Source organism: Lepidochelys olivacea, assembly GCF_965140295.1.
Source record: "Lepidochelys olivacea isolate rLepOli2 genome assembly, chromosome: 12".
In the NCBI taxonomy this organism is placed as follows: Eukaryota; Metazoa; Chordata; order Testudines; family Cheloniidae; genus Lepidochelys; species Lepidochelys olivacea.
Genome location: NC_140422.1, coordinates 40,898,667 through 40,909,954, shown reverse-complemented (window position 1 = coordinate 40,909,954; position 11,288 = coordinate 40,898,667). Strand labels below are relative to the sequence as shown.

The 11,288-nt window shown below is 40.6% G+C and overlaps 1 protein-coding gene across 5 annotated transcripts in view; it reads right to left on the bottom strand.

Annotated features, from left to right (window-relative positions):
• The window catches only part of NFAT5 (nuclear factor of activated T cells 5), a 135,244-nt gene that overhangs the window by 3,505 nt on the left and 120,451 nt on the right, over window positions 1–11,288 (bottom strand). For all 5 annotated transcript variants that reach the window (XM_084645139.1, XM_084645138.1, XM_084645142.1 and 2 more), the window contains 3 exons: window positions 9,292–9,440; window positions 4,749–7,170; window positions 236–482 (listed from right to left, as the gene is read on the bottom strand). In XM_084645139.1, coding sequence (XP_084501265.1) covers window positions 244–482; window positions 4,749–7,170; window positions 9,292–9,440 — 2,810 coding nt within the window. In that variant the 3' untranslated portion in view covers window positions 236–243. The remainder of the gene's footprint in view (window positions 1–235; window positions 483–4,748; window positions 7,171–9,291; window positions 9,441–11,288) is intronic.

The following is an 11,288-nucleotide window of genomic DNA, read 5'->3' as shown; positions in this document are numbered from 1 at the left end:
GCCCTGGCCCCACATACAATTTCCCCACCCAGATGTGGCCCTCTGCCCAAAAAGTTTGCCCACCCCTGAATTATATACTTGCTTCAGGGGCATAGAGATATATTAACTGATTTCTGCGTGCACTGTGACTGCATTGCAAAGTCATCATCTGTTAAAACAAGAGGTTCTTTGGTATATATAAAAACTTACTAAATATCATTGCAAGACCACCCACAGACCCAAAGTCACTACTTACTTGGCCAATTAAAATGAGCCAGTCATGTTGTTCCCCTGGTTTTGTAATGACACAAGCAAGTCATCAATTTTCTCTATACACTGATTGGTTGTCATAGACGAAGGTAGTGGAGAATTCTCAGATATCTGCTGAGACAGAAGCGTTGTCACTGCTGGTTGCCCCTCACTCTGTGCCTGACCTGGCTGACTTATAGCCATCAGCTGATCTGGCAATGCAGATGGTCCAGAGGTTAAGAGCTGGCCACAGTCTGTTAAGAAAGAAATGAACATAAATACAATAAATGATGACGATAATCCTTAGCTCTTATCTAGCACTTTTCACTAGTAGATCTCAAAGTGCTTTACAAAGGTCAGTATTGTTATGCCCTTTGATGGGTGGGGAAACTGAGGCACAACACAGTGCAGTGCCTTGCCCAAGGTCACCCATCAGGCTAGCAGTAGAGTAAGGAATAGAATCTAAGTCTTCACACATGGATATTGAAACTTGGAAATCCACTCATAAAAGGAGTTTGTTAACATACTAGTGTAAACATCTTTATTCAGGTCCAAATCGGCAGAAGAGGATGCACAAAAGTACACATGCTTTTGCACATGCATAAATTAGGTATGCAAGTTTGCCAGTGTACAAGGACAAATCAATTACACATAAGATCAAAAGATTCAAAAACATGTCAATAACCTGATTGAGGAGATGTACACAACTTTGATTTTACTGACATATGCAGTTCTGTATTGCTTGAATTACTCTATTAGTGGAAATTCAGAGCAGCTGATTATCCCACTGGCCCTACTTAAGCCAACAGCAGGAACAGGAAGCGGTCTGAACAATGAGGCTCCTCCCTATTCTGGACTGTGTGCCTTGTGGTTCCTGCTCCCCCAACCTGATTTTCTGGCATCCTGACCCAGCATGACTCCTGGCATCTGATATGTGATTCTGATCTCCAGCTTGTCTCCTGGCTGTGACTTCTGGTATTCTGACCCAGCCTGACCCCAATTCCCAACTTGGGGTCCTGATCTCAAGTTTGTCTCCTGCTTCTGATTTCCCGGTATCCTGACTAAGCTGACTCTTGATTCCCGTCTCATGAGTGTGGACTCCGGCTCTGACCACCAGGTTTGTCTACCCACAACCCGGCCGTGACAGCTTATTTGGCGCACAATAATGCTACGAGACTGAGCCCAGTGGGAGAAGTATGGCCCAGCAGCACCACCAGAGTCACTGGATGCATCAAGCACTGCAGGCCCAAGTCATGCAGCTCATCAGGGAGAAGTAGTGGCTGCAGAATTTTGTTCACCGTGACCAGCTAACATGTTAAAACTACAACTTGCCCAGCTTACACTACGACTATAAAATGCTAGCTATCATTTGTTTAGAAAAAAATTCCTATCATGGACAAGTGTAACTCATTTTCCCAGTTTAGATAAGACGATCAGCTATTGCTGAAGGATTTTAATTGGTTATTTTATTATGGAAAAAGAGAACAGAATCAAAAAAATAACAGAAATAGCAGAGTGGCCAATCCTGTTCCTGCTTATGACAGGTTTCAGAGTAGCAGCTGTGTTAGTCTGTATCTGCAAAAAGAAAAGGAGGACTTGTGGCACCTTAGAGATGAAACAAATTTATTTGAGCTTTCAAATAAAATGAAAGCTCACTTCATCGGATGCATACAGTGGAAAATACGGTCGGGAGATTTTTATATACACAGAGAACATGAAACACCCATTGTACACAGAGAACATGAAACACTCATTGTTTCATGTTCTCTGTGTATATAAAATCTCCCGACTGTATTTTCCACTGAATGCATCCAATGAAGTGAGCTGTAGCTCACCAAAGCTTATGCTCAAATAAATTTGTTTAGTCTCTAGTCTAATGCCTAGTCTAGTTTAGTCTTTAGTCTAGTGCCACAAGTACTCCTTTTTTTTTTGTTCCTGCTAATGAAATCAGTGGGGGAAACTCACAGCAGGATCAGCACTACCAAGGTTCTCAGCAAAACACAGTACTTTTTCCTGAGAGGTATTCATTTTAATTTCACAAACTGCGCTTTAGAGAAAAGCATACTGCAGAGCAATTAAATACTTTATATTAGTTAGTTGGTATTTGCTAGCGAGATTATATATACACACACACGAGAGAGAGAGAGAGAGAGAGAGAGAGAGAGAGAGAGAGAGAGAGAGAGAGAGAGATTGATTGATTTAAGGTAACACTACAAAACAGAGAGGAAGCCTGCAGAAACACTGAAGACTGCATGGTAGGAAATTTATGCTAGCAAATACTAGCTAACACCAGTATAACTTACTATGACTAGGCTACATGCAGAACCAGATGTGTGTTGTTTAAATAGATCAGTTGTGCCATTTATCCACTGTTCCTGAACACTACAGAAACACTAACCCAGGAACCAATCCCTGCTACAAACCCCATTGCCAACTCTGTCCGCATATCTATTCAAGGGACACCATCCTAGGACCTAACCACATCAGCCACACCATCAGGGGCTCATTCACCTGCACATCTACCAATGTGATATGTGCCAGCAATGCCCCTCTGCCATGTACACTGGCCAAACCGGACAGTCTCTACGCAAAAGAATAAATGGACACAAATCAGACATCAAGAATTGGAACATTCAAAAACCAGTAGGAGAGCACTTCAATCTCCCTGGACACTCAACAACAGACTTAAAAGTGGCCATTCTTCAACAAAAAAAACCTTCAAAAACAGACTTCAGCGAGAAACTGCAGAACTGGAATTAACTTGCGAACTTGACACCATTAAATTAGGCCTGAATAAAGACAGAGTGGCTGGGTCACGACAAAAAATAATTTCCCCTCTGTTGATACTCACACCTTCTTGTCAACGGTTGGGAATGGGCCACATCCACCCCGATTGAATTGGCCTCGTTAGCACTGACCCCCCACTTGGTAAGGCAATGCCCATCTTTTCATGCACTGTATACTTATACCTACTTACTGTATTTTTCACTCCATGCATCTGATGAAGTGGACTATAGCCCACGAAAGCTTATGCCCAAATACATTTTTTAGTCTCTAAGGTGCCACAAGGACTCCTTGTTGTTTTTGCTAATACAGACTAACATGGCTACCACTCTGAAATTAGTAGGACTGTAACAATCAAGGCCTCAAAAGGATAAACAGCGTAACACATATCAGCAGGGGTATCATAGGTAAGAACCACTATTTAAAAAGCAAACTCTATATAGGAAAATCAAACATCTGTCTCCTTTTACACTTAACTTTAAGATTCTTATCACTATCCCTCCTATGCACTGAAAGAGGCAAGCTTATTTTTGGAAATACCGAATACAGTGATACTTCTCTCTCAGAACAAATTTTGGCATTAGTCAGAATAACTAGTTTTCCATGTGTTTGGAAACATCCTTTTTATTCTTCTACTTTCTTTACTTTTAATAGTGAGTGTTCAAAAAATGGAAGTAAAGGGACTGGCACACACGAGGAGTGAAAAATGTTGAATATCCCATTGAGGTAAAATCTGAAGACTAATTATTTTTGTAATGGGGTGAGAGAGAAGAAGAAAATACTGCAAACTTCAAGGTGAAAGTTCAGAATTCTTAAAGGAACCTTCAAACGTAACTGACAGATCTCAGAAAGTAGTCATCAATGGGGAATCATCTCTGAATAGGGCTGTTTCTAGGAGGTTCCATAGGGATAGGTACCTAACTCAGTGCTATTCAACATGAACTCCTAGTGTGATGCTGTGACCAAAAGGGGCTAATTAATTTGCTGGATGTATAAACAGGGGAGTAATAAGTAGGAGTAGAGGGGTCAGTTTTACCTCTAAACGTGGCATTGGCAAAACTGATATCTGAGTACTGGGGACAATTCTGGTGTCTACATTTTTAAAAGGACATTGACAAACTGGAGAGAGCACAGAAAATCACCACAAAAATAATTTGAGGGTTTGTTTATCTTATTAAAAAGATTGAGAGATAACTTGATTAGAGTATATAAGTACCTTCACAAGCAGAAAATACGGGGTACTAACGAGCTCTTTATTTTTAAAAATAACTTCACTGACTTTTTTAAACACATCCTTTTATTACCTCTATATAAGTACTAAGCATGAATTAATTATTTAGAACAGATCCTCTTCTATAAAGTCTAACTCTGAGCACCAATTTCATTTTTCACATTGAGCACAAAATTTCCTTTCCAACCACCATGGTTTCATAGATAATCTTTAGTATTTTGGGATAAATGGTGTATATCCAACAGAAATGCAACTGTATTGGCTTATACACATGTACATTTTTTGCATGTTCCATTGAAAGTGACAGAAGTTTCTCAAAAGGCATGGGTGTAATTTATGTCTTTCCTGTCTTTAATGACTAACACTTTCAACAAAAGGACTGTAACCATTACCACTTAGCACTTTACACCTCTACAGAGCTGTACAAACACAAGTAATTTGGCAGCCTCCAAAGTAGCTGTTTTTCTCAACCATAATATTAGAATCAAGGATTTTTAATACTTACTATTTTGAATCCCAAATAGGAATATTCCTGAAGTTTGTTGAGATGAAGCAGGAGAATTCTGCAGTTGGTTGATAGCACTTCCTGCTGTATTGTGAAACAAAGAAGATTGTTGCTGTGCAGGAGAAGCAGCTCCTTGAATACCTGTCATATTGTTCTGAGAAGAGTAGATGGGAGACTGCTGCAGCTCTTGCTGGCTCATGCTATTCTGCAAGGCAGACATGGAAGCTGAAGAGATGAAGAGGGTGACTTGCTGCTCTTGAGAACCTGGTGATCCTTGAACCAACTGAATCTGGGGTGAGTTATGAAACATGGTGGGCTGCTGTGTCTCTGTCTGGCTGGTCCCAGGATTCTGAAGTGGAGTCACTGTTGTTTGACTCTGGAACTGCATGGGCTGTTGATCTTGATTCATTGGCGTCATATTGGATTGTGCATGAAAAAGAGATTGGTTCTGCTGCTCCTGATTAGTGATTGGATTTTGATTTGGGTTGAAAAGCATAGTCTGCTTCTGAGAAGCAATTGTACTTGTATTTTGAGTACTGAACATCATGTTCTGCTGCTGCTGTTCTTGGGATGGAGGGCTACTCTGAATAGCAACCATTGAGTGTTGAGACTGGAAGATAGCCCCTTGTTGGTTCTGGGGCATTGTACTAGATTGGAGGGAGCCTAGTGATACTTGTGCCTGAAACAAACCCTGCTGAGTGGGCTGAGCTTGGGGCTGATCTTGGGGAATCATAGGGTTTTGAATGTGGGGTATCTGTGCCTGCTGCTGGAAAGAAGTTTGCTGCTCTGTGTTTGTGGCTGTCTGAAGTGGAGTAATGGAATTCTGTGTTGTGAAGAATGACATCTGTTCTTCTTGAGTTACAGGGTTGTTCATTGAATTCTGGGAAAGGAACATGTTGGCTGATTGCTGGTCTTGAGGTACAGAAGAGCTCTGCAACACACCCATGGCGTTCTGGGGGTGGAATATTGGAGGCTGCAATTGGTCCGAGGAAGAGGAAGTGGTCTGACTGTGGACAATGGAATTTGGACTACGAAAAATAGACCCTTGTGTTTCCTGGGATATATTTTGATCATCACCAATGGGATTCTGAGAGTGAAAAAGCTGAGCCTGTGAATGTGGGGACTGCTGCATGAAACTTCCTGACTGAATAGACATAATTTCCCCACCTTGCTGGAACAGTCCACCTCCCTGCTGTTGAGTTCCACCTGCCTGAACGGCCATCATGTTTTCTGTAGATGAAAACAGGTTAACTTGAGGCTGACTTTCCCCACTGTGTTGCATCTGAACCATGGTCTGAAACACATTGTTTTGCATCTGTTTATTCTGTCCTGAAGCTTCTTCTCCATCTGCAGAACTCGAGGTCTGAAACATGGTAGAGCCATTGGTCGAGACTTGCTGCTGAGCAGTAGTAGTTGTTTCATTTCCAGAAACACCAGAAGATGAGGAGAATAACTCACATTGCATCTGCATGTCTTCACTTGTTGATAGCCCACTTAGCAAGTGGGAAGCTTGCTGGTAAACAGGGGACTGCTGGAGGTTTCCATTTCCTGAAGCTGCTGAGGAGAAAAGATCAGATTGCATCTGTGTTGCAGCCTGGCACATACTTTGCTGCATTCCAATCACCATTGCTGCAGAAGTCTCCATTGCCTGCTGCTGCTGCTGATTGGACAATGAGCTCTCAGGCTGTGGATGGACATTTTCAGCTCTTCCAGACAAAAGATTCTCTTGCCTGGAATGGACTGCTGTCTCTGATGAGGAAAATATCCCAGGATTCACACTGTTTTGGATTTGACTAACTTGCTGAAAAATGTCTGCACTGAGTTGCTCTTGAACATCCTCACTACTATCTGACCCAGAAAACAAAACCGAAGATAACTGCTGTTCAGCTTCTAAGACTTGCTGGACCAAATCAACATTTCCACTGCTTCCACTGGCAGTACTGGTTGGAAAATTTCCAGCTTGCAGTTGCTGTATAGTGTTCTGTAGCTGACTCACACTGTTTGCAGGTGAGAAAATACTTGATGAAATCTGTTGCTGTAGTGTCTGTGCTGGTTCTGATAGCGTTGACTGCTGTTGCTGCGAAGCCTCAGTTAACTGTGACAGAGTAACTACTGTGCTGTCTGACGGCAACACCTCTCTGGATTGGGACTCTCTAGTCTGGAACTGTGTAGCTTGCTGCAATAGTGCATCACTATTCTGCAGCTGGCTAGGAGCAGAGACAGCTGGAAAGCTACCAGGCTGTGAAATGTCCTGTGTTTGGATAGTAGTCAGAGTCTCTGGATTATACACTTTAGGCTGTATCTGATGTTGTTTTTCACTCTCAGAAGGTAAATGAGAAGAAGCAGTTGAAAAGGTTGCATTTCCTGATATGCTGGACATATTTTCTAATGTTTGTTGAGTTGGTCCAACCACCTTTGTAGCCTGGTGGGAAAAAAAAGCAGTACACATTAAGAAGCGTGTAGGATTACTCGGGTCATGCTTAGAAACCTTCAGTGATGCCTTAAGATGTGCAAAAAGAAAAGGAGTACTTGTGGCACCTTAGAGACTAACCAATTTATTTTATTTATGCTCAAATAAATTGGTTAGTCTCTAAGATGCCACTAGTCCTCCTGTTCTTTTTGCGAATACAGACTAACACGGCTGTTACTCTGAAACCTTAAGATGTGGTTATAGTTAATAAGATGATTTGCACTGCCACAAGAGATCAGAAAATACTGTAGCTGATTTTAAAAGGGGATGCAAAATTTTAACCAATAATATTTGTTATTATGATGCTAAAATAAGGATGATCAAACCTTCTGTTTCACTGCATAAACTGATGCTGAATGGGACCAGGAAGGGATTTTCACCCATATACTCTGCAGAATTAGCTAGATATATTAAGTGGGGGTTTATTCACTTTTCTCTGAAGCATCAGATAGTGGACTATTGTAGACAAAACACTGGACTTCATGGACCAGGAGTGTGATCCAGTATAGCAAGCAAGGTTTATGTGCATCAGTGTGGGAAACTCCTATTTGTGAAGCTGTAAGCCAGATGTAGGATAAAATAACTTGCTCAGTTTTTATTTTTGAGCCATTGACAGTAAAAGTTGATAGGCTAATTCAGTAAGAGAAATGGATTTGCAACCCTTAACTTTTCAGTTGATTTTTGTTCTGACTGGGGGGGAAGCATGTCTTAGTTTTTTTCTTTGTGGGAGGTAGTCTAAATTCTTAGCAGGAAGTGGTAGCATTCATTTCATAGACACATAGGTCAACAGTTTCAAACTTGGGTGCAAAAAGTTTAGACAATTGCATATTTGGTTGACCTGATTTTCATAGCTGATCAGCAGCACTGCACAACACACCTGGGTTTCAGCGGGAATAGTGGATACTTAGCATCTTTGAAAATCTAGTCACTTTTATAAAGTTGCCTAAAAGTGGAATTGAGTGCCTAAACTGTATGAACATTTTGAGTTTGTTGAGGTCACTTAATAAATAGTTGCAATGTAGAATGGCTTGCAGTATTTTCTTTTTCTCGAGTCTCCATGAAGTCATCGGTTTGCATGTATGTTTGTCCTGGCTTTATCCTGACTGTTCCTTGTTTCACTGACTGTGGTGCAAATAAATAAAACTGTTCTGTATTCATTGTGCTGCTGTATAACAGAGAAGCAGCCATACAATGGTGATACTACTAACATTTTTCAGCTATTCTCCAGCTTTGTGTTATACCAACAAATTTCCTGTAGCAGTGCTTCCCTTCCTCAGCTGTTTTCCTTATCTTTTACTTACTTTGTCTTGGTTACGTGCATTTCTCATTTGGCTATGTTGTCCAGTTTTGAGACTCAAAAGCGGATACTCATACCTTACAAATGAACCTGCCTGCACGTAGTTGGGGAATGTAGATTACTCTAGGAGGAAAATTTCCCACTGTCCTAGAAAAGAACCAAAAGGCATCCCAAACAAAACATCCTAAATAAGCCATTGGTCATGGTTACCCAACTTTTTTCTTAAGTGATAAACTGGTAACTATCTCCTCCACATGCCTCTGTATTGGCACTGGGTCATAATTTTTTCCTTTACTCTGTCTGGTTTCTCATGTTTTCCTATCTGTAGGTTTTTTTTCTCCCCCCACTCTGTGTATTTATCGTTTTTTTCCTTTTTGCTCCTCCTCATTCTCCCAAATCAACAGAACGGGCTGCTGCTCAGGGCAGGTCACTATTAGGAGCTTTCTGGAGGTTGGCTGTGTTTGATTTTACGACGGAACACAGTGCAACAGGAGAACAGAGCCTTGGGCCAGCAGGCTACTAACAGAACTTGTACACCCGTGCTGCTCCACAGTCTGGTTCACTATGGACAAGTGCAGGAGTAAGAGCTCCTGTTGATGACTTTTAAGGGAATCACTCTGCTTTATGTGCATGTCTGGATTATAGGTTTGTCTGGATTTGAGCTATGAAGTTTTCACCACTCTCCTATTTCTCTCCTCTGCTGCACACTACCAGGAAATAGTCTGACATGCCCAAAGCTTGGATAGTCAGCATAGTGGGATCACAATTTAACTTACCTTGAAAATAGTGGGAGATCTTTTTTCAGCTGTAACTTCCATTGGAGCCACATCTTCATTCTTAATCACACTGGTTGGCATAAGTGGAGTTATCAAGGCACTAGGGAGAATATTTACTTTATCCAGGTTACAGCCAGTGGCTGCCACTGCTGCAAAACAAAGAGTTGATAAAATGTTATCCTGCATTATAGCCTCTAAAATCAATGTACTGATTCCTTAGTTGCAGACTACTGGGGAGATGGTGGCTCTTTTCCAGTGCAGTTTTGCTGGGATGCTATAAACTTTCCTCCTCACAAGAGATGGCATACTAAAAGGAGAGAGAGCACTATAAAAATCAGAAACCTTGAAACGATCTTGGAACACACATTGAACCCAATAAATCAAACAACTGTAGTGTCAGATAAACAGGATTTTAAACAAACAGCAATGCTATACTTTGCATTTCACGCAAGAGTACATTTCTAGACCAGCATACCCAAGCAAACCCATACTTAAATTGTCTAAATTACGAACTTCTAGGCTCAAGAAATGATTTTCCAGATTGCAATAACTTAACTGTATTGCATTTGAGATCGCAATATGAAACAATCCGGTTTCAGGATATGTTTTCACAATGGCAAGTTCACAAAGCAGTTTGGTTAAGTCTTCATTGGGATGAAGCACTATAAAACAAAAATCTTGACCCAATCTATATATCAGCTTTATGATGCAGTACGTAAATAAGATCCAATTTGTCATCTAAATGTTTCTAAACTTAGAGGGCAGCTTCTTGAGGAATGACATTTTTTCAATCCTAAATCCTTTCTAATCTAGTTGCAAATTGTGCCTAACACGAACTGATGGTTTTGGATGTGAATAAAAGGGAATTACTTAATTTCAAAAGTTTGCTGAAACTGCAAGTCTCAGACCAAGAAGTAAAATATATGAAGCCTGAATTCAATGAAGTGCTAATCTTTTTATCAAAGGGCTGTTATCTTTTGCATTTCTTATCATCCCAGACCCAAAATCAAGGCTATGAAACAATTTTCCTGTTTGTAATGTACACACAGCACAGCATGATACTGACTATGAAGAGCCTCTGCAAAGTGCCCTGGACAATGCTTTCATGTCCTACTCCATGTTCGTAGTACACTTACTCTGCAAAAGATCAGAGGTTCTCTCCCAGAAGAACATTTTGTATCTTGAATAATAAATCCTCAGCCACTAGTTAAACATAGTGTATAAATAGCCAAATAAGCTCTCCTCCCTCTTTCCGTCTGCTCAGTTTTGGAATGTCTCCGGAAACAAACCACAGGATTTACATATTGGCCAGTTAGCAGGGAATACGGTTTAAGTGAGACAAGAGTTTCAAAACATTATTTTCATCTCAGAATGGCTACGTTTTGGCCAATTTGATAGAGATATAGCATTTAAACATAACTATTTGTGATCAGGATTTCTTTATGATATAAAGGCAGGATTTAGAAACTTATCTTTCAACTTTAGTCTCGTGCTTCTCAGGAACAATGAAAAGTTCTTAATGCATTTTTGAAGAAATGGCAGATCAACAACCATGTTAGTACAAAGGTAATTCTAAATCCCAATGATGTATGGGTTAAACACAAACAATGGTATGTTGGTTCACAATCAAAGGTATATTTCTTGAACTTTTCAACAAAATTTGGCTGGAAACCAACAGAAGAAATTGGGAGCAATTAGAAAAAGTAGTAAAATATCACAATATTTCTTTATGCTTAGCGCTAGTATTTCTTTACATTTGTACTCTCTCAACCAATACTGCACTATTTAGGTAGTTATGTAGCACAGTCAGCACAGGATCTGGAGACTGACACCATCACCAACGATTTCAGAATAAACTTAGCATTATGGAGGCAATGTCAGATATAGAGCAGTTCTTTAGCCAGAGTCCCAAATCTTGTGGGTCCACACACATGAACACCCTTTCCAAGTTTTAAAGGATGCCCCAAGATTCAACTCTTGAAAGTTGGTCTTCTGCA